The sequence below is a fragment of the Crassostrea angulata genome, chromosome 6 (assembly GCF_025612915.1).
Source record: "Crassostrea angulata isolate pt1a10 chromosome 6, ASM2561291v2, whole genome shotgun sequence".
NCBI classification, from domain to species: Eukaryota; Metazoa; Mollusca; class Bivalvia; order Ostreida; family Ostreidae; genus Magallana; species Magallana angulata.
This window is the reverse complement of record NC_069116.1, coordinates 25,907,833-25,930,536: the sequence shown is the minus strand read 5'-3', so window position 1 is coordinate 25,930,536 and position 22,704 is coordinate 25,907,833. Positions and strand designations below refer to the sequence as shown.

Genomic DNA, 22,704 nt, shown 5'->3' with positions numbered 1-22,704 from the left:
ATCAATAAGGCTATTTAAAGCGATATCTTTCCCCATAATAAGCATTCTTGTTTAATCATGTAAGCGGCAACTTACAGGTAAGCAAGTATTCATAAAAAAATGCTTTGATTTTAATTATCTTATCGTATTTGTTACTTTTTATCAAACTATTGTAATGTAAGGAATTAACAAAACCCAGGTAATTTTCTCAAACTCTCCCGTTCTCTGTAAAAAGAAGGTCAGATGGTAAAAAAGGTGCTTTTTTCAAACTGTAGGATTCAACATGGAAAGAATCATGTTTCTGTCTGTCTTTATTTCAGGTAAGTATATTTGAAAATTATAAAATATCCTTTAAATGGTTTTCAGTGAAGTGCAGCTAACTCCCGCAAGGTTAAAATAGAACTGCGTGAATCTATGGATAAAGTTGGTATATTGCTAGTTTTAGAATGAAATGGGGCAGCACGCGAGTTAATTACTATAAGTTAATGTGGTAATGATTAATTACAAATTTACTTCAAATTGTTACAATGCAATGTCTTGAAATTATTACGACAACTGTTAAAATGTATTGACTTTGTTTTTTCTTTTATTTAAGAGAATAGTTTTTGTTTTTAAATTGACTGAATTGTATCAAAACCATTAAACTAAATAAGTGCAAGATGTACCTTTTGACAAATATTTATGATGAAATACCAACAGATATATGAGTAACATACACAATATAACAATTCAGCATGAATTCAGAAATTAATTAGAAAAAAACTCTTTATATCTAGGTCTTTCTTTAGTCAGACTAGGAAAAGCTGCCGAACACCAGGTTTGTATAATCGTAACTAACATTTATTTTTATAAAAGGTTGATTTATTGGAACGGGTAAAAAAAGGCATTTTATTTACAAAGAAAACATTTTGAAAGATTTCTTTAAACTTTATAGAAGGAGAATAATGAAGATACACTTTTTCATTATCACGTTTGACAAAAATCACCATGATTGTACTCAATTAGCATGAGACATGAATGAATATACTCAAGTTTAGTTTATCTACATTAGACCCAGAACCTAACGGAATGCAGTGTAGCAGATCTTCAAACCTATCAATACATTCATTGTTTTGATTCGAATTATGCTCCAATTGATATCGTGATGCTTGACAAAACCCTTGTCCCTGAGAAAACCAAGTGTTTTGTGTCTTGCAACCACAAGAGGGTCCTCTCAACATGGTTATCATGCGAAAATGGGACATGGATGGGGTCTCTCATGAATTGCAAAGGTTTGAAATTTATTTAATCTGTAAAATCTTACATTTGAATTTAAATAATGGTTTTACATCAAACCAAACAAATAATTTATAAGTATATAAACAACATCTGAGGGTACAAGATTGATATGTCTATTCAGTTGTGTAATAAATGAAAACATTAAGGTAGTGCAAAACACGAAAAAATATATTTTTTTTAAAGTATGTTCTTAAACTCACAAAATAATGGCGTGCTTTTTATTGAGAAAATTTCAATTATTTTTCTTTAGAAAGAAACATAAATCATATTTCGTTTTACATAAGGCAGAAAAAACAGGAAAAAGACAGAATATATACATGATTAATTTTAAAATTATCTTTCTTTCATTGTATAGTCTCTGAACTTTTACTACTGTCATTGCAAATGTCTAGACTTCTTGCACATTGAATTTTAATCAAACTTACTAAATTTAAAACTTCAAACTTTAATTTTCATTGCATTGATATATCTTAATACCTGGTCATAGTATTTAGCTATAGGGTTTTTAAAACTCAAATGATACAAATCATACAATTTTTTTTTCAAAATACATTTTAGAATTACATATTTTTGTTTAAAAGGGTATATGAGAAGGAATAGTTCTTAATTATATGTCACCGGAATTTACTCTTTGTTATCAGTTAAATTATATTACACTGTATACATATATAAGTACCAACCCGGTCTTTTATATATAAATACACAACATATTTTACCAATGAAAAATAACCATAACATTCAAAATAAGTCAAGGTAGAAAAATGCTAGACTTATACTCTCTTTATATAATCTATCTACGTATGTTTTAGTTAAAAGTGTTTCAGTTAAGAATTTTATCTTCTCGACAAAATTTGGTATTTTTTCCTCATTTGAAATAAGAGAGGATCAAGGTGAAAGATTTATTAACAGTACACATCAGAGTATTATTATATTCTTTGTTGCAAGTTTGAATTCCTTCCGTCAAATCATATTCAGGAAATTGTTAAGAGAGATTTTTTTCTAACTTGACCTTAAAATTAAGTATTAAGTCAATGTCATAATTTTTTTGAGTGGTTAGCTATATTATATACCATCTATCTATGGTACAAATTGAAATTATGTAAAATTATGGAATCTTTTGTTATGACGCAGACAACAATTTCAGAAAACACCTGACATTTAAGGAAAAAAATTCTTGAGATACCATGTACGACATAGGTCAAGATACGTCATAGGTCAAGGTCAGCGTAAGCGGGCTGTGTACACTTTTTCTGTAATGATCGATACCTTCATAGACCGCATAACAAATCAAAAACAGCATGTCATTGTTAATATCAACATCTTTCTTTGAACAAATCAATAAATTGATTGTAAAAAGTAAGTAAAATTTATTGTAAATTAGTACGTTAGCTAAAAGAATCAACCAAAACGTCTCCTATAGGAATTTGAGTCTGACATCATCACGATTATTTCGTGAAGTCCGTGACCTTTCTGAAGTCGCTGTAGGTTTCGACCAGTCGATAAAAGGGACATGTAGATTTTAGACACGTTAGTCACTACAGCTGGTAAATAGAGCTATGAATTAAGTATAAATTTTCGTAAGAAATAGAAAGAACCCTACTCGGTATATGATATAATTATTTTAAAAAATGGACCTAATATTAATGTGCAAACATAACTAAACATGAGGTAGAAGTTATTTTTATTTGTTTATATTCTAGAATTAGAAAATACAAAACAGCGACATAGAAGGGTAAAGCGATGGTGGCTTGGAGGTGAGTAATTTGTGCTTGAGATTAAAAACAGGAGAAAGAGAGAATGAGAAAATAATAAGATAGATGGGGAAAGAAAGGGAGAAAAGGAAAGAGAAGAGCACAGAAAACAGTAATCCTTGACGTGAACAATACCTCATCTGGCAGGTTGTTTATTCTGTAGCAACAGTCTTACACTTCTAAATTTATTTCTCTCCATCTGTCTATCAACAATTGTGCACATTAGCTATTTTGATTTTTCTAAGAATGCACAATGCACTGTATATTGGAGTTTTTCAAGTTGAGGAAGAATGCTTGTCCTATGCCTTTCAACTTCATTACTCCCATCGTGTTTTCCAACAGGTGGTGGTGGTGGTGACCATACACCTCCAGAAATAACATGCCCGTCATCGAAAACAGTATTTGCAAACTATCAAGGACGAGCTTATGTGTATTACAATCTACCAGTTGCTTTGGATGGAAATAAACCTGACGGTGTGACGTAAGTATCTTACATGGTTCATGAAAATTGTCAATTATTTGCTTTAAAAAAGACAATTTATGGCGTAACTGTTTGTGCATGATCTCTATATCTGAAATTAACGTTAAAGACTAAAGGTAACATGTTTTCTTTTTTAAATTTATTATAACCGTGCTTCAATGCAATAAAGTTAAACTGAAAAAAATCGCCAGTCTCCAATAAAAGCAATAATCTTGTCATGACTTTTTCAGAAGGAAAATAAAATAAACTATTACTTTCTGAGATCCTTAGCTAGACAAGCTACTGTAATGTTGACGTGATTCTAGAAAGTACCTTGTCAAACATTTATTTGCAATACTACGGTATTAATGTCATACTAATGTATTAGATATAGTAGGGTATGTGTTGTAATTTTTCACTTTCAAATTCACAAAATATGTACACAATGCATGAAATGAATGAGAGTAATTATTATACCACGCCTATGGCATGTATGTATTGTATTTGAAGAATGCAACGGACCTTTGGGATATCCTCCGGAAGCTTTGCTGGTATAGGCAGTCACCTTATTTGTTATAAAGCAAAGGACAAGTCTGGCAATGAATCAAAACAGTGCTGTTTTTACGTTTATGTTAATCGTAAGTAGGTTTTACAGTTTGTTATTCTGAGCATATATGAAGCGATTTTTAACAATTGAATTTTAAAATAATTTCATTTATCTTTTGTAAGTGATATTCCTTTTTAATGGAATTTCTATTAGTTAAAACGCAGGCAATTGAATTGGTATTTAAATCTATATAAATGTTTAAACAATGTTATGATTTTAATGTAGAATGTACATCAATAACTAGATGTATCAGAGTTCATTGTTCCACATATACTGACCAGACATGTTCATTATGCAATTCTGGTTATCATCCATCTGGACAAATTTGTGCACGTGAGTTCTACAATTTATACAATGCGTTCTCTTTTCCTAAACATGCAATTTTGGCTAAATATTGCACATATTATCTTTTGTAAACATACTATTACTCTTAATTAGTTTCTTCATGTGCTGTGAAATCAAAGCTAAGAGAATGTTCGTTTTCTAATCACTATAGCGACTTGTGTTATCCCGCACTGCCAACACAATAGGTATGCCTGTGTAAACGATACCCTTGGGAATTGTGAAAAATGTGTGGACGATGGCATCATCTGGAAAAGGATAAACAACAATACATCATGTGGAGGTACTTAAAATGTTTTAATTTCTAGGAACTCATATTTATTTAATATGTTCATGAAGGAAGGCAGGGCAGATAAAGTACAATGTCTTCTTATTTAAATTCCAATCATCGAGTATGATATTCCAGCTCAACCCTATGCTCTTGTCGTTGCAGGTAGGTACACGTAAAGATATACGTTTACTTTTGCAACCTTTCGGAAATATATTTATCAATTTTCAAAAACAAAATTAAATATAAAAGTTCTAATAATTTTATAAGCAGAAAAATACAATCATAAAACAATTTTGTTTACATCAAAGTTAATATGTTTTACGGTGCGACCGTTGGGGCGAGCACAGCATGTGATCAAACAATGAATTATGATAAATCAATAAAAATAAAATTAACAACGTAAATGAATTTGATTGCAAAATAAAATAAGATATACCTATTTTTCAGTTAATTTTCATTATTCCTAGTTTATAAGATTTGTTATAATTTATTTATTTATACATGTAAGTAAAACAATAGTTTAATCTCAGATACGATGTTGTTGAATAATACAGGTTTTAATATAAATGTTCATTGCACTGCATCTCCTCTTTTCAAGTCATTGTAACGTCGGTTCATCCCCTTTTTTTGCAGTAGACATTTTTTCTTAAACTTGCATATAAAAATTGAATCATTATAGAGCATCACCCCCCCCCCCTTTAAAAAAATTATATATATTTTTTTTCAATTTACACATAGAAAATTGACTTATCATGGATTTGCCCCCTCCACTTTTTAAAATTAAAGTTTAATTTTTTTTTATTTACGCTTAAAAATATTTGATTATCATATTAAAAGAAAATAGAATTGCCCCCCCCCCCCCTTTTTGGGATTTGGAGCATGTAATAAATGGAAGTGAAAATAAAGAAACCATTGAACTGCTAAAGAGCTGAAGGATTAGAATTTTCATGTTTTTTTTCTATTTGCTTGTAAAAATTTTTTGGATGAGGCTGACATCCACCCACCCACCCCATTTTAAAAAAAGGCGATGCTACGTGTACGTTCCAGGAAATTACCGTAATTATAGTGAATAAAATAAATGTGAGTTAATGTGTGTTATCCAAATGAATGCAAGTCACAACTGTTTCCTGTATCTGAAGAAATGCCCTCATTCTTTAGCTTTGCAAGATTTTGATAGGATTTTGGTAATTTCAGCAGATTACAATAACTTCAATTAGAGTAATTTCCCCCTTATTGTGACGTCAAAGTTCACGTTAGCTAAGTGTCGTCTGACTCTTTAAAACTCCCCTGAGAAATAAAAGTACGCAAACTACACTGTTTTATTTACTTAAAAAGCATGATGTTCTTAAAATCACACATCTTATATGTTTCTCAAAAGTTTTACTTTGATTATCGCGAGAAGGTGAGGTTGGAGACAATTGGTACTATGAATTGTGGATCAAAATTTACTGACGTTGAAAAAATCTATCGGATCAATGTGTAAACCATTGTGACGTCACTCGATTATTTTTGATTGAGAGTGTACTGAGGTGTACTTTAGAGGTAACAGTGACTGTATGTCGTTTACATCGTTATTGTTTTTATATTGTCTTGCTGATTCTCATGAGAGTGTGAAGTGATACAAATTGCCATGATTACAGGGAACTAGTGGGACGATTAAAACAATGCATTACTGGTCCGATTTACTGACGCCAAAAAAATCCGTTGAATGAATGTGCAACTAGTTCGAATTTTCTATTCACAGACGCCTTGCCGTTAGAGCTCGCTTTGCGCCAGCGCTGCGCGCTGGCGAGCTGCGGTCGCTATAAATGATTGTGTTTGATGATCATTTCTTAGCTCACATATTATCCTCCAGAATCAACATATATTAAAGATTCACAATGATGTTTTCGTGTTCTTACAGAAAAAGGAAGAACAAACAAATATCGAACATAAAAATGACTGTAAATAATAGTCAAGTCTAGGTCTATTTATTTAGGCCCTTCAAAAACAACATATGTTTAAAATCCATATCTGTTTGCTATTGCAATGGAAAGAGAGTAGGATATCTAACAATTTTTTTCATTTTTTTTTTATAAATCAGTCCCTGGCGCTGGCGACAGTGCCCAAAATCCTAAAAGAAATCCAATCTCTATGCTTCAGCTCTGATATAACTTGATTTAAAGGATGAAATTGCAATGACATATGCAATGATTTGAGTTGAGAACTCAAATAAGTATATTTGAAATAATGCTGACGACAGAGTCAGTTGACTGAAAAAATACTAAGCATGAAAATACCGTCTATTTGTTAATTAAATGATTTATTTAACAACTTTATAACGTTCATAGCAATGTGCTCCGTGATGAATAGAAGAGCTTGCTGGCCCGGATCCTGTCATACCAGTGGACTTGGACGAGATTGTACATGCGATGCTGGATTTGTTACAAAGACAAATTCAGACGGAACTGTTGCACATTGCCTCTGTAAGTTTAAGCCAATTAGAAGGTCATAGACACCATTTTTAATGAGATAAGAAATATAAAAGTATAAACGATCGTAACTATCTTAATTATTTTATCTCATGCAACAAGCTGCGAGGAATATAATGCTTTTGATCCGTCTGTCAGTCCAAGCTGGTTCTTCATTGTCTTTTTGGCAAATGTTGTAGGTATTTATAGACAATGTCACATGTGACGTGTATATTATCAGGAAATTCCGATTTCATTATTTTTCCGATAAGTTTGTCTGTTTTGAACTTAAAGTTTTGCTTATTTTGATTTAAAGAATAAACAATTTGTCAGCACAACTCATCTTAAATTACTGCACAAAGTTTTGTAGCAATCTTTTAAGGTTTTTAGAACACAATGTTTTTATAGACCATTTTAAATTTATAAATTGCAAGATTAATATTGAATGTACTATTAAAACAGTTTGGCTGCACACATTGCATAAAAATTCAAGAATTTTTGTTTAAGCAGTTATTGAAGACAAAGGTTAAAATGTTCATTTTCGCGGAAAGTTTTGACGTTAAACCTTTTCTGTGAATTATGTCTCTTTATTTAATATGTTTTGTCTCTAATGCATATACTGCCATTTTTATTGGTTAGTATTGTCAAGAAATGCAAGGGCGTAAATATGTGAGCTAGCTCACTTTAAGATTTATTTCGTAATTCATTGAAGAAAAAAATATATTATTAAATCACATCGCTTTTTTTTTTTTTACAAAACTTATAAAAAGGCAATTACAATACACATTTGAAATAGCAATATTTTAACAGGAGCAACTTTAAAAATTTTGTCGTTGTAGTGGCGAAAAAACCTATCATTGACACATGTAGATCAAGTCTTAAATTCGAGGGAGGAGAAATCGTTCAGTCACCAACAACAGGTTCAACCTCATGTTCAGCTCAGCAGGACGTTTATATTAACAAAAATCCCAAGAACGCTTTATTTGGTTTTGAAGGATCGTTTTCAGTCAATATTACATCACCAAAACCAGATTATATTAAAGCTGAAAGCTGGAATTATGGATTGTTAAGCGGAAGATTTGTGGTGGTTCACAAACAATTGAATGGTAAAACAATCATGTTTGCTTCTCTTGACTCGTTGCATTATTGCGCAAGTGCCGGAATTTACACATTACAGATTAATATGATGCAATGCTTAATATGTTGAACCATGTTTTTGTTCATTTTTTTGTATTTATACTGTGTCCGAATTCTTTCTAAATTGCTTTCTTAACCTCTTCTTAAAATTGAAATAAAAACCCTAGTGCATGGCTGGAAATTTAGAATAGAGGACAGGGATGAAAAATCTAAATAAAAATGGATGATTTATACACATTAACGAGGCCTTAATTCTTTTTGTTGCAGCTGAATAAAAAAACCAAACTTTTCATTTCGGTCTGGTTTATCGAAAAATAGGTTTTGAATTAATTCTACAATAATGACTTATGACTTATGAGGTAATCATTATATCACATGTGTTGAAATACCAAGGTGTAAGCAGTTATTCTGGTGCAGGCATTTTATAATTTATTAGCAAAATGTCCTAATTTATAATTTAGATAATAAATAATAATAAATAATAAATTTCATTCGTCCTTTTAATGCGTTCATAATGTGTGTGTAATAGTTTATTTTCTTATGCATAGAAATTACGGGATAAGGTTATTAAAAATGTAATACTTTAAAAAATACCTCTTTTCGTATTTGATTGCTTAAAACACCCAAACACTTTTTACTTAAATTTCATTCGTCCATTTAAAGAAATACAAAAGTACATTCATAATGTGTGTGTAGTGATAGCATTATAGCGAAAACACAGGTTTTACTTTTCTCAGAGAAAAATGATAGCAAAGCATTGTTTTTTTCATCAGATGATTTTAATATATATTTTTTTAATTTATAAAATAAAATATTCATATTTACACGTCAACCTTACACGTTTGATTTATTAATAGGACTAGAGGTCACAATAAACAGTTCCACCTTTGAACATTTGAACAAAACGAACTTGAAACAACTGCATACAGAAGAGAAAAATTTACCTGTCAGTGAGATTCGTAGCCTATCAAATGGTGATGCGTAAGTTACTATTTACTAAGAATTGTTAGATAATTGTTAAAACATAAGAACTATCACATTAAAGGGGCATGGTCACGATTTTGGTCAAATTTTATTTTTATGTTTTTATTATTTACAATGCTTTAGAAATGAATTTCTAATGATCAAATTAAATTTGAGAGTCATTCGTAGAGTTATAAGCAAGATACAGGGTTCACATTTATTTGTCATGTAAACAAGCCTCGTGCCCTGTTTTTGTTTATATAGGTTCCATATTCCAGTAAAAAATCTTTTTCCAGCTTATTTGTTTATCTTTTAATTTTTTTTAAGCATAGATATCCAATGCCTAACGTTTAACACATTCGTTTTAGGGTTGAAACTGATTTTTTGACTTCAACGTTCAAAATGTAAACAGACGCTTTGTTTACATAGCGAAGAATTTCAAGCTCTGTAACTCGCATATAACTCAACAAGTGAGACTCAAATTTCGGTTGCCTATTAAAAATGCCTTTCTAAAGCATTCTAAATATTAAAATCAGAAAAATAATTTTTGACCAAAATCATGACAATGCCCCTTTAAACGTACATGTATTTAATTGGTCATTCTTTTAAAAAATGCATTTACTTTGTGAGAAATGTCTTTTTTTGAAAATTAATTGGAATACACACTTTTTTTCTCCTTGATACTTTTGAAAATATTATCTGTACATTGTTCATTACAGCATATGCCTTCGATTTATAGCGGTGGCAACTGGATTTTTCCGAACAGTTGATAAGCGAAACAAGAATCCAACAATTTCCCCAATAATTTATAATGGAGAAACATTGAGTAGCAGAGATGTGTGCTTTTTATTTGATTCATTTCCTCCGGATCACTGTCTAAACAGCAAGACTTGTCAGATCGAACCAATTCAAATACAAAGCAGAATAACGAAGACCAATGTCATTACCATTTCCACATCTGGATGGTTCGATCCAAACACGGTTGGAAAAGAAACCTATAACTCATCTGGAATCAAAATATTTGATATTAGTATATACAAGGTTCCTCATTCAGAAAATATGCTTACGCCAGATACAAGTGCAGTTTTGAAAAATGAGTCCCCTCTACCTTTAAATTTTGAGGTTCAGCTGAATGAAACAGGCCTGTATGAAATACTTCTGGAAGTTGTTGATAAGGCTGGGGAGGGAGGGAACGTAAGGTTAGCAAGGCGATTCATCCTTTTCGATAATACATCAAAGATTCTCTTTAATGAGAATAAGCCGCTCCTTGTTACAACAGCACACATTCAAAATGGAAAATATTGGCAAACTGAGAAAAAAGAAATTTGTGTAAACTGGACTGATAGATTTTACAATGACTATCATAAGAAAAACAATTTACTACTACCCATTAAAAAGTCAGCCCAGTTTTCTGGGGTTTTTGAACAGTTGAACGGTTCTTTGTCAATCAATGGAACAGAGAATGTGAACGGGATAGTAAAATTCGAATACATGTACATGATAAATAATCAAACTGTTAATACTGAAAGAAAGGTTAGTTATCTTAATAAATATGTTTGTAGAAACATCCCAATTAAGGATGGTGACAAAGTAAATTTCACTATCCTTGCTGTTGATATAATGGGTAATAACTTAAAAGATTCTGTTATTGTGTTAATTGACACATCTGTTCCTGATATTGAAAATGTATGGCTAAGAAGAAATAAGTACGGAGAAGTATACGTGCATAACTCAAGAGAGTTATCGAAAATGAAGTTGCATTTTAACGCTTATGACACTGAAAGTGGTCTGAAAACTATTCATTGGTTCCTGGGATTACAAGATGGTGGTTCTGAACTTGGAAATGGAACAATTGCTGTTAACATACTGACAGTCGGAGTGAGTAAATATTTTATTAAATAAACATTTTTTTTTACAGTTATTTGTAACTACATTATTTTTCTGATTTTTTTGCCTAAAGCAATGAATAAAAGGTTTAAACATATGTCACTTTAATTATTTTCAACAATATTTTCCCTTGTTTTATAGACAACCTGTGACAACAATTCAAACAACTGTTATTGCCCAAATCATGGAAGTTGCGAATCTCGCAACTATAGTCTAGATTTATCTAAAATAATATCAGAAGCACAACACAACAGAGAATATTATTTCACCATCGTTGCAACCAACAACGCGGGCCTTCGTTCGGTGCAGCATCTAGATGTATTGGTAGACGAATCACCTCCAGTCAATGGAACCGTTAAGGAGCTTGAAGATCTTTCAGAAGAAAGTGAAAGTGATTTTACTTCCGATGGAAAAGTAAAAGTAAAATGGAATGGATTTATTGATCATGAGAGTGGAATATCCCATTATGAGATTTTTCTCGGTAGAAATTGTTTTAGAAATCTATCCTATTTATTACACAATGAATCTAATGACTTATCCATAATTGAAAGACGGACGAGCACAGAACCATTTGAATGGTTTAGTCTTCCTGATATGGGACATTATATATTTACCGTCATATCATTTAATAATGCTTTAGAACCATCAGCAGCTAGTTGTTCCGATGGCATTGTCTATGAAAAATCACCAGATTTATTAGCAAATGTTTCGTCAAAAAGCTTTAACGCAGAGGAAGGAATAGCTTGCTTTGATGGAACGTCTTGGTTGATAACCGAAAACATGAAACGCATCAAATTGGGATCTCATCAAAATTGCTTGAACAAATGCAGCAATATATCTTTTCCTTCGTTCCTGCGACATTTGCCAGAAGAAACTTCCGCTGAAGTAAATGACCCGGAATATGCAGACGGAATATGTTTAAGACTGGAGTCATTTGATAATAGGTTGATATATATTTCAAACGAATATTGGGAAATGTCATGGAATATTAAGGAATTGAATAAAGTACTCGAGTTTGAAATAGGCATTGGTTCCAATCCAACGTCATTGTATTATCCTGATATCAAACCATACACAGTTACTTTTTCGCAGACCAAATATAAATTCATAAAAGAAGGATTAGGAAACCAAGAAAAGCACTTTGTGTTCTTGAAAACAAAGTTCAAGTCCGGAGAAGATAATATTTTAACAATTGGACCTTTGATTAAAGATAGTTCTCCACCGAATGTTCATTGGGATATAAGAGTTTTAGTCAAAGGATCATATCTCTTCATAGGATGGGGGAATGATTCAATTTTTGACGGAGAGAAACAAAAGCGATTCAAAGAGATATTTTTTCGCATCGGTTGGTATACCTACTTTACAGTGGTAACAACGTTATTGTTGACAAACAACACGCACGATTCTGATACACGAACGATCACTCACGATACACGAACGATCACGCACGATACACGGACGATCACGTACTTACTGAATCTTTACGATACACGAACAAAAACGATTAAACACGCAACCGAACGATTCTACACCATTAAACACGCATAATCAAAATTAATTTTTAAGATTTGAATTAAGGAAACGTATTACTTTAATTTGTATTGCTTTATGTTTGTATGTTATTGAAAAGCGGCATGTACTTTAGTCATGCACTGTTTTGTATTGTACGACTTAACACTTTTACACATCCATACACAAATATAAAGGATTCACACACAAATTATTTTTTTTTTATAACGAATATTAACTTCTATAATAAGTTAAAGAAAATTACCTGTAATAGAAATGAAGATAATGCACAAACTACACAAACTTATTTACGTACATGTACGATTTGATTGTTTATGTAATTTAATTCTCTTACGTACGATTTAATTATGCGGGATACAGGTAAATTTGTTACCTTGTTCCATAGAATTTCGATTTTTCACTTCCAATATTTCCATAATTTACAGTACATAATTGATTTATTTCTATTTATTCTAAATTTTAAAGCGTCGAAATTAATTTTATTTCTAACAAATGTGTATACAATCTATTAGATAATGATGCATATCGTATTCTCATTTGAAAAAAAAAAACTTCGGGAATAATCGTTTAGTTTAAAACGGGGATTGGGTAGGCCTGGCCGCTTTCATTCAACGTGTCGCTTTTGCTGATATGATTGAAATTATTTGTCAAGACACAATTGATGCTTGATATAGGCTGATTATAAAATTAAGCAAAACTAACTCGACCGAACAAAGGATTGAATGAGCTATGGAAATACAAAAATGTATTTAACGACGAAAGAGAGAATTAATGTTAACAACTGTCAATGTTCTTATATAAAAAGTTTTATTAAATTCACATTGTTTTACAAAAACTACTTGTCTTTGTTTTAAGAATAAATCCTGGCATTCTGTTAAAAAAAGTTACAAAACGAAATAACCGCACGATCACGCACGAACACGCACGATAAAAAACGCAAACCAATTTTCCTGATACACGCACGATCCCGCACGTTACACGAACGATCACCCACGTTACACGAACTATTTAACACGATTGGATTGTCAACAATAACGTTGTTACCACTGTATGTGATTATGATTAATTTACTATGGTTTATAAATTTACATATTAAGAATTGACACCTTTCATGTATCAACAATGAGTAAATGTAATGATTGGCAAGGTTGAAATAATATACCTAATTTGTAGGTACATTGAAAGACTATGCAACACCATTCGTGCAGTACTATGAAACCAACAACCTTTCCGAAGGATGTCCATTTCAAAGCGTCATTGGATGTATAAGCTATCCAATAAACAGAATTCGTTACAACGAGCTAGAAAATAATGTTTTCGTTGAATTACACGTTTTCAACCACATTGGTTTATCTACAAAATTAAGATCGAAATATTTCAACTTGCCATCAAAAATTTCACCCGGAAACGGCATCATTTTTGACGTTGACCCTGAAAACAGCTCCAACAAAGATATCAAAGATGTAGATTTTCAGCAAAGCAGCTCTAAATTGTGTTTAATATGGAAAGGACTCGATCAATATCAAAATGTCTCTGTATCTGTTGGACTAGGCTTATCTCCAAATTTAACTGATGTGATGCCATTCACAAAAATAAGTCGTCACCAACATTGTTTTCAAAATCTGTCACTTCCTCCCTTTAAGAGGTACTATACTGTAATGCACGCAAGTTGTTCTGGAGGAAATTCATTCGCGTGGTCTGATGGCGTCGTCCCAATTAATATAACAGACCTGAATGCAAATCTAAAGCTATTTAATGGGGAAGAATGTTTAGAAGAAAACGTATTGATGCCAGTTAAATTTAAAATTCACAACAATGAATCAATTTTATACTACACAAATTTATCTGTTTTAGATGATTATACATTGTTTATTCAAAAGATAACGAAAAGAAACGAAAATATTTTAATTAAGAGAGTTGTAGGTTTACGAATTACTGGTCATGCTCGCACAAATATTTTCACAATATTAGAAATGAAAGCAACAAATTCAAGTGGAAGCATTGGGTTTGGGGGTATTTCTTTGAACAGTTACAATATTTCTCTTCGAAAATGTCAATTCAATAGACAATATGTTTTAAGTAAAAATGAACTTTCATTTAATTGGAGAATGGATTGGGAAAATGATATTACACCAACCCATTTTGAAATATCGATGGCTAAATTCACAAAAGATAAGTTAACCGTCATTCAGACAACGAGAACTGAGAAACAAACAATGACGTTCAGAAATATTACATTGGATACTAAAGAAAAATACTGTGGCGTTTTGAAAGCATGCTATGCAAACATTTGTTCTAAACCAGTGGTGGGATTTCCGATAAGATTCGTTCCATTAATTGTGAAAATGAACATCACAGCTACAATAAACTCAGACGACGCTGGAAATCAAAAAATTAATGTTCAAGTAGAACACGAAGACGCCGTTATTAATTCTAGTTTAACGAGATGGACTTTGTCCGAGGATGCAGAAGGAAAAGGAATCATATGTGATTGGAATTATTTTGAAAATAATTACGATACAAAAGTAAGTTTAATTTTTATACATAAACGTTGTTCTTTGTCATAACGCACTTATGTAATGCATTAATAATCTGTCATTTTTGGTTTAAGGTAATGGAAGCCACGGTACCGTTGTTATTCACGGACGTCCCTCCCAGATACGTTTGTGTCCAAAGAGCATTTAATTCATGGATATCCCCGTTACAATGTACTCTCATCAACAATAGCTTTCAACATCGCAATGTTGAAATAGATGTTTTCATAGTTGGTGCAGACAACCCCAATCTACAAAAAATGAAAGAAGTATCCCACAGTCGCAACCTTGGTGCCAACATACTTATGTTTGAGGAAGGGCGTCTTCTGTACACAACAAGCGGAGCAAAAATAACAGGAATCATTGTAGGAAACGAAGGAAAATTATTTGAAGTATATTTGATGAAAATCAGCTCTGTTCCAATGAACGAAGACGAGTGCAATTCGAACAAAAACTGTTTACACTTTGTTCAGGTTAAGGATGGTTTTGTTTCTTTCCCTAGTCTGCATCTCAAGCATAATGACGAAATATTTATATGCATTCGATCTACTAATGATACATTTGTCAATTCTGAAAGCAAAACAAATTTACAAAATGAAATATTTGAACGTTGCAGCAAAAAATTAAAAATCAACGATATGCCCCCATCTAGCACAAAAATTAATGTAAGAAATTCCAAAAACGGATTCCTCTCTGTTACCTCTTTCTTGGATGCCAATTGGACAGTTCCTGATTTGAATGTGCCGCTACTGGAATATAAATATTGCATTGGCAAGTATTTTTTTTTTTCGGTGACACAAGGGAAAAAATAAGTTAATACAGCATAAAGAATTATATTGATTTTTCACCAATATTTTTTTAGGTTCGTATCCTAGATTGGATGACATGTTGCCATTTTTATCTTCCTATGAGGTAAACAAGGCCTCTGTCTATGATGTTGCTTTCAAACACGGATCTTCCTACTTTTTGACAGTTATTGGTATGTAGACATCCCATGATTTGTTACCAATGTTTTATTTCCACAAAATTTATGATTAATGTGAATGTTCTTTCTTTGATGTAGTTGTTGATCGCTCGGGTTTGGAGTCTGCGTCGACATCTGAGGCTTTTACTATAGATATAACACCACCGATTCCTGGAAAATTCTTTGTTGGCTACGAACAAATAAATGATAAAACGATAGTAGGAAACAATATTCCTGTGATTGTTGAGGGTTTTGAAGATCCAGAAAGTGGAATAGATATGATAAATGTTCGAATAGCTGGAATCAATACGGACTATGTTTCAAACACAATAGTAGAGAGAGGACTGTATAAAATCAAATTGCCCCAAGATTTGAAGGATGGGTATGAATATAAAGCAATAATACAGGTAGGAATGAATTCATTTCATTTATTTGTGAAGGCAACACACGTTTTTTTTTAAACTTATTTTAGTAATCATATACTATATGCATTTATATATGTAGTGCACTGTTCATTGAATAACATGTTAAATTTTATTTACTTAGGTATCAAACAGAGCTGGTTTATCTACAGAAATAGAATCAAACTCCTTTGTGGTTGACAACTCTCCGCCAATTCATGGATATGTATTCGATGGGAAAGAAATAGTAAGTAAAGACAAAATGATGTTTATGTCTTCGTTTATATAATTAATTAAGTCCTTAAATGCAAAGATATGACATTTCAGAGAAAGGATTTCGATTATCAATCATACTCACACTCAATATCTGCAAACTGGGACCACTTTTTTGATCCTCATTCTGATATAGCATTCTACAAAGTAGGACTAGGAACATCGCAACATGTAGCCAATGTTTACGAATTTACCAATGTTGGACTTAAAAAAGGTATTTTAGATTTATCTGTAGACTTAACAAAAATTTGATAAATATAAAATGAAAGTATATCAAGTACAAATGTCATGGATTGGCTATTGTTTCGTGGCTGGTGTTTCTTTAAATGTGTTTCCATGCCTCATATCTTACAAGATTTCACTTGGAAGGGAGAATTTGATGTCGGGGTGAAACTTTTCGTCCTCCTTGAAGCATGTAATGGAGCTTCTATGTGTTCTTCTGCACATTCGGACGGAATAATTATTGACAAAACTCCGCCTGTTCCAGGCCTAGTTACAATAGGCCGCTCAACGCACGATTCTTTTATACCAGATAAGTACGTCGTTCTTACATTTGCATTACTTATAACATTACATGTTCAGATTTATACATGAAACAATGAAATTTTATTTACATTTTCGTCCACATTATTTTCATGGATTTTTTATCATGACATCTCTGAAATAAAAAAAATCTGAATGAAATCTCTTAAAATGTAAAATGAATATAAACCCGCATAAAATTAAAATATGAATAATTCAGAAGTACGCAAGTTCGAAATATGTATTTTAGTTAAGAATTTCTTTTAAAACTGTATCAGATAAAACGCCTTTAAGAATTTTTCTTGTAAACTTACAGATCCTCTCTTGCTCTTCAGTGGGTAGGGTTTGAAGACACTGAATCGGATATTAGATATTTTGAATGGTGTCTTGGATCCTTTAGATATTCTTGTGATATTCATGACAGGGAAAATGTTTTGCTTGCTACCCGAATTTTTAAATCAAATCTTGAACTGCCAATCAACGCTCCTATATACGCCACAGTGTTTGCGTTTAATAATGCTGGTATGAGCTCCAACGCAACATCTAAAAAATCATCGGTTGATACGACCCCTCCTGTTATAATTGAGCGTCCTACATTTTTAGCTCTCGACGCTCTTGAGGAGAATGTCAATTATCAATATGATAATTCTATTCTTAAACTAAAATGGAAATTTGAAGAAAACGAGTCATCAATTGTGGATATACATATTGTCATAAAGAATACAAGATTAGGAGAAGATATGTCCGATATCATAGTGAGAGATAATAGTGATGACACAATAATTACCTTATCAGAAGACACGAGACTAGGAAATGGAGACTCTGTGGTTGGTATTGTTTCTGCATGCAATATGGCGAGACTTTGTACAACGATATCAACTCAGTCATTAATAGTAGACTCTTCCAGGCCTACTCAAGGTGGTTTGTCCTATCCGATAACATGGTCACTAAGTGAAAATAGTTACGAAATACTAATTAATTGGTATGGTTTTTCAGATGATGAAAGCGGAATTTCTTATTACTACCTCACTGTTGGTAAGACATATAGTGACTCCAAATTATCCGGTGGAGCAATAAAAATTGACGGAAATAGAACTAATATATCGATTCCAGTGAATGCTACTATCTTTAACTTAAATGAGGCTGCACTTATTACAATATGGGCGGTTAATAGGGCCAGGCTGACAAGTTTGCCTTCTAAAGTTACCGTTATAGCAGATCAATACAACAACTCATCTGTTTCTGGAAAGTTCTACGTTCAACGCCATTCATGTTCTATACATTATTGTAATAACGACTGTACCTGTTCAGTTGTTGGTAAAAAATGTTCTCCGGCATCACATGAATTAAACAAGTGTTTACCAAAATCAGAAAATATCAGTGCATTAGATGAAAAAATTATCATTACAAACTTAAATCCGAATTCAAATATCCTTTCATCAATAAGCTGTATTGGTATTAGTTTTGAAAATATGAATTTAACGGAATTTAATTCAGTCCATCGATTTGAATGGTCTGTTGGCATACAGAATGAATTGCCAGGCATAGGTTTTTACAGCAAAGATGAATATCCATGGAGGGACATTGGTTTGAGGATGTCTGACATTGAGTGCTTGGCGCCGCACGGACACTTGGAGAATAGTGAAATTTACATGGTTTATGTAAGGATTTGGATTTCTACAAACAACTACGTCATAAGACATTCAAAACATATAAAGGTTGATGCTAATGCACCATATGTAAAAATGGGTAAATTTATTAGCACCTATCTGGAGAATATGCCCAAGAAACAAAATGTCCGCTTCATCAATGAAAAAAATAGTTCTATATGTGCCAAATGGGATTCAGTATTTTTTGATAGAGAAGGAAATATATCAGGTTATTACCTCATGGTTGGGAGCCAATCAAAAGGTAGGTAAAATGATTTTGTCTCTAGATGCTTACGTCCGTTGTGGGTTTTTTCCCTTCAAAACCGTTTAATAGTATTTCTTTTGTGTTTTAGCTGATGATGTCTTTCGTAAAAAGTTTATTGGGCTACAAAGTCAATTTTGCTTGAGAACAACAAATTTGACGGTCGGCGGTAATTACGTTTTCTCAGTAACGGCAGAGGATAAAGCAGGAATGAGAAAAACACTTGAATCATTTCCGTTTATGATTGATGATATTTCGCCCGTTTCTGGGACCGTCTATAATACAAAATATTTTAGAGATAGACTTTATACTTCTTCCTCGTCTTCTCTTAGTATATCATGGACTGGATTTCAAGATGACGGGTCCCATTTGATGAATTATGAGTACAGAGTTAGAGAAGGAAATGAATCTGGAGAAGCAATTGCCAATTTCCATAGTCCAGGGTTTCAAAATTCGCTGGTCATAGAAAACATAACTCTTGCACACGGGCGATCATATCTAATAGATGTTCGGGCTGTTGACGCAGCCGGAAATGTTGGGGAAATATCTACTAGCCACCCAGTTATAGTTGATACGACACCACCAATAGGGTTCTATTGCAAAGAAACCACCAAGGAACATGTCAATATCAGTGTCCAGAACGACGTAGCACAATTTATTCTTGATCTTAAGGCAGATGTAAATTTGATATTAAAATTTACCTTTAAAGAGGAACAGTCAAACGAATTGCTTTTGAATATATTTGATAAATCAGAATTTCTATATTTCAATCATCTTTATGGTGAAGGTTTGCAAGCTGAATACCAACACATTTCACTACATTCAAGGGAAGAGAGGGTAACACTCCGGTCAAATGGCACAAATTTTGATCATTTGAACGTAAGCGCAGTATACTGTAAAATGCATGTTGGAAGTGGATCCGATGCTATTGAAATAAAGCAACTTCAGACTTCCGTGTTTAGGGTTATAACACGTAGTTTTGATCCAGAAAGTGGAATAAAAAATGTTTCAATTGACATAGGAACAACTGAATTCGGGCAGCAAATACTATCTGACGTTATCATTAATTCGCCGGACAAAATAATATCTGTATCAATCCCGCATAACACAACCATATTTGCTTCTGCAAAAGTCGTCAATGGAGCTGGTTTAAAAGAATATTTTACTTCAAAGTCATTAGTCGTTGACAACACACCCCCAGTAGTGGAAAAGTTAAAATTTCATTTAAAGGACAGTTCCGAAAATGGCACCAATGCACGATTAATTGGATCATTTAAGACATATGATGGAGAAAGTGGTGTCAAAAGGTGTATTTTCTCCATAGGTAATTATGTCTACATTAAAATGAAAATAAAATTATTGATTTGGAATATTGGAATTTTATTTATAACTTTAAAAGATGTAATTGTTTATTTGATGTCCCTGCAACCAAATTGCCCTCTTGTTCAGAAAATTTGTTGTTCGTGGTTAATACTAAGTAATGATTTTATTTTTGATATGTTCTTAAACAATTCTTTGTGTAGGTTCAAGTCCGCTTTCGGAAGACCTTCAGTCCTGGACACCATTAGAGATGTCAACAGAAAACATTCAACTTATTTCAAAGGAAATTAATATAATAAATGGAATGGAAGTTCTTTGCAAAATTAAATGTACCAACACCATTGGCTTATCTCTTGAGGTGACAGCAGATCCAGCCAAAGTAACACTACTCCCTCCGAACGGGAAGAGGGCATCCATTGCAGTAGTTCCAGATGGATGCTTCAATAAAGCTCTTCCAATTGTATCAGACAAAAAATCGATAATTCTTCATTGGAAAGGGTTTGTTGATTATGATCCCATACAGAAATTTAATTTTAGAGTGACATCAGATCAAGGTACTGTCGTGTCTTGGATATCAACGCAAGAACGCGACTACGGCTATGTGGATGAGTTAAATCTAAGTGATGGGGTCACGTACAGGGCTGAGGTCGAAGCTTTTAATTCATTATCGAATGGATCAAACGCACTCCAACAGTTTACGACTGAGACACGACAATCGGATATTACAGGTAAAATAGCGTTTATATTACCAACTCTATTGCTCTTGCAAATACGTGTTGTTCTTCAGTGTCATCATAATATAAATTGACAAGAATAAGAAATGATGCGTTATACATGATAATAAATATATCAGGCTATCAACCAAGTTCAACCATATCCATTAAGATGTATTGCAAACTCTATAACAGTTGTGCTACTTGGTTTTCGACTCTATTTACTATATCCGATATATGGAATAAATTAATCTGTCGAGCCGTAGATTTTTTAGATATACATACATGTATGTAATATATTTCTACATTGGTTATTAATTTCAGGTATTGTTTTCTTCTTTTGCAACGCCTATTTTTAAGGAAACATATGTACATGTGACAGAATAGCACAGTTTAGGATATGATTTAAAATATATTACGTGATACATGATTTTAAAAAAGGATATAAAAACATTATTTAATTTCATTATGTCGTTCGGAGCCGCACTTCTACCTTTTTCCTTGCAGAGAAAATACCTGAATGAAATAAACAAAATGTTTTGATTTTACGTAAAGTCAATGTATTATAATTTTTGTTACGCTTTATTTTCCAGAGAAAACTCCAACTTTATCACGACAAGGAGATATCATAACTATCGACTGGTCTGGTCTGTTTTATTCCCATGGCCTAAACTCGACATTTGTTGTGAATGTTGGATCTGGACGTCATTTCAGCGATTTGCTCCATTCACTCAAAACAACCAAAACTAAGGTTGAAATAGAAATTCCTGGAGATGAAAAAATATATTCCGTATTTTTGTCAATAAGGGCGATATTGTGTACTGGTCAGTCTAGTCTCTATTACAATGCCCTTCCTTTAGAATGAAATGAAAAGTGTTAAAAATGACCTAAATGAGACTTGTAACATTTAACTGTAGAATTCTTATTAGTGATCTTTAAACACTAGAATAGACATTGAGTGTGTCAATGTACAACATTATTGTGTTAATGAATATGTGATCTTATTCAGGCATGTTATTTCAATTAAACAGATTAATGCATTTGGAAATTTTGTTGATTTTTTAAAAGTATTTAGCTATAGTAAAAACTTAAATTAACAAGATTAAACTGATCATGATGTTTTAAAAACGAGGCCCACAGGCATTGAAGGTCATCTGAGTACCACTGTTCGTAGACAAGCAGTTTCAGCTTTGCTTTTTAAGTTTCATTTTGGGGTCTAAACCCTAACCCGAGATTACTCTGTTACCCCCGCATTTATTATTTAATATTTGCAAAATTCCGTTCATAAAGAGGGGGAACAAGAGTTGAGGGAATATCCGAACGACTCAAGTGACCTTAAAAATATATATTTACTATATGACTATATTTTTTTCACCCCCCCCCCCCCCAAAAAAAAGCCTTGCCTGAACCC

The 22,704-nt window shown here is 32.5% G+C and overlaps 1 protein-coding gene across 1 annotated transcript; it reads left to right on the top strand.

The window, feature by feature from the left end:
- The first annotated feature begins 60 nt into the window (after positions 1 to 60).
- LOC128188767 (uncharacterized) lies at positions 61 to 22,341 on the top strand. The gene is made up of 25 exons (XM_052860019.1): positions 61 to 77; positions 255 to 299; positions 756 to 796; positions 1,031 to 1,250; positions 2,958 to 3,011; positions 3,351 to 3,489; positions 3,979 to 4,106; positions 4,301 to 4,408; positions 4,572 to 4,700; positions 7,019 to 7,153; positions 7,978 to 8,244; positions 9,133 to 9,256; positions 9,958 to 11,116; positions 11,267 to 12,470; positions 13,829 to 15,180; positions 15,267 to 15,960; positions 16,052 to 16,168; positions 16,253 to 16,560; positions 16,700 to 16,801; positions 16,882 to 17,041; positions 17,183 to 17,363; positions 17,666 to 19,260; positions 19,352 to 20,584; positions 20,784 to 21,308; positions 21,887 to 22,341. The coding sequence occupies exons 2-25, from the start codon at positions 263 to 265 to the stop codon at positions 22,156 to 22,158; spliced, it is 10,284 nt and encodes a 3,427-aa protein (XP_052715979.1). The 5' UTR covers positions 61 to 77; positions 255 to 262; the 3' UTR covers positions 22,159 to 22,341.
- Positions 22,342 to 22,704: the final 363 nt, after the last annotated feature.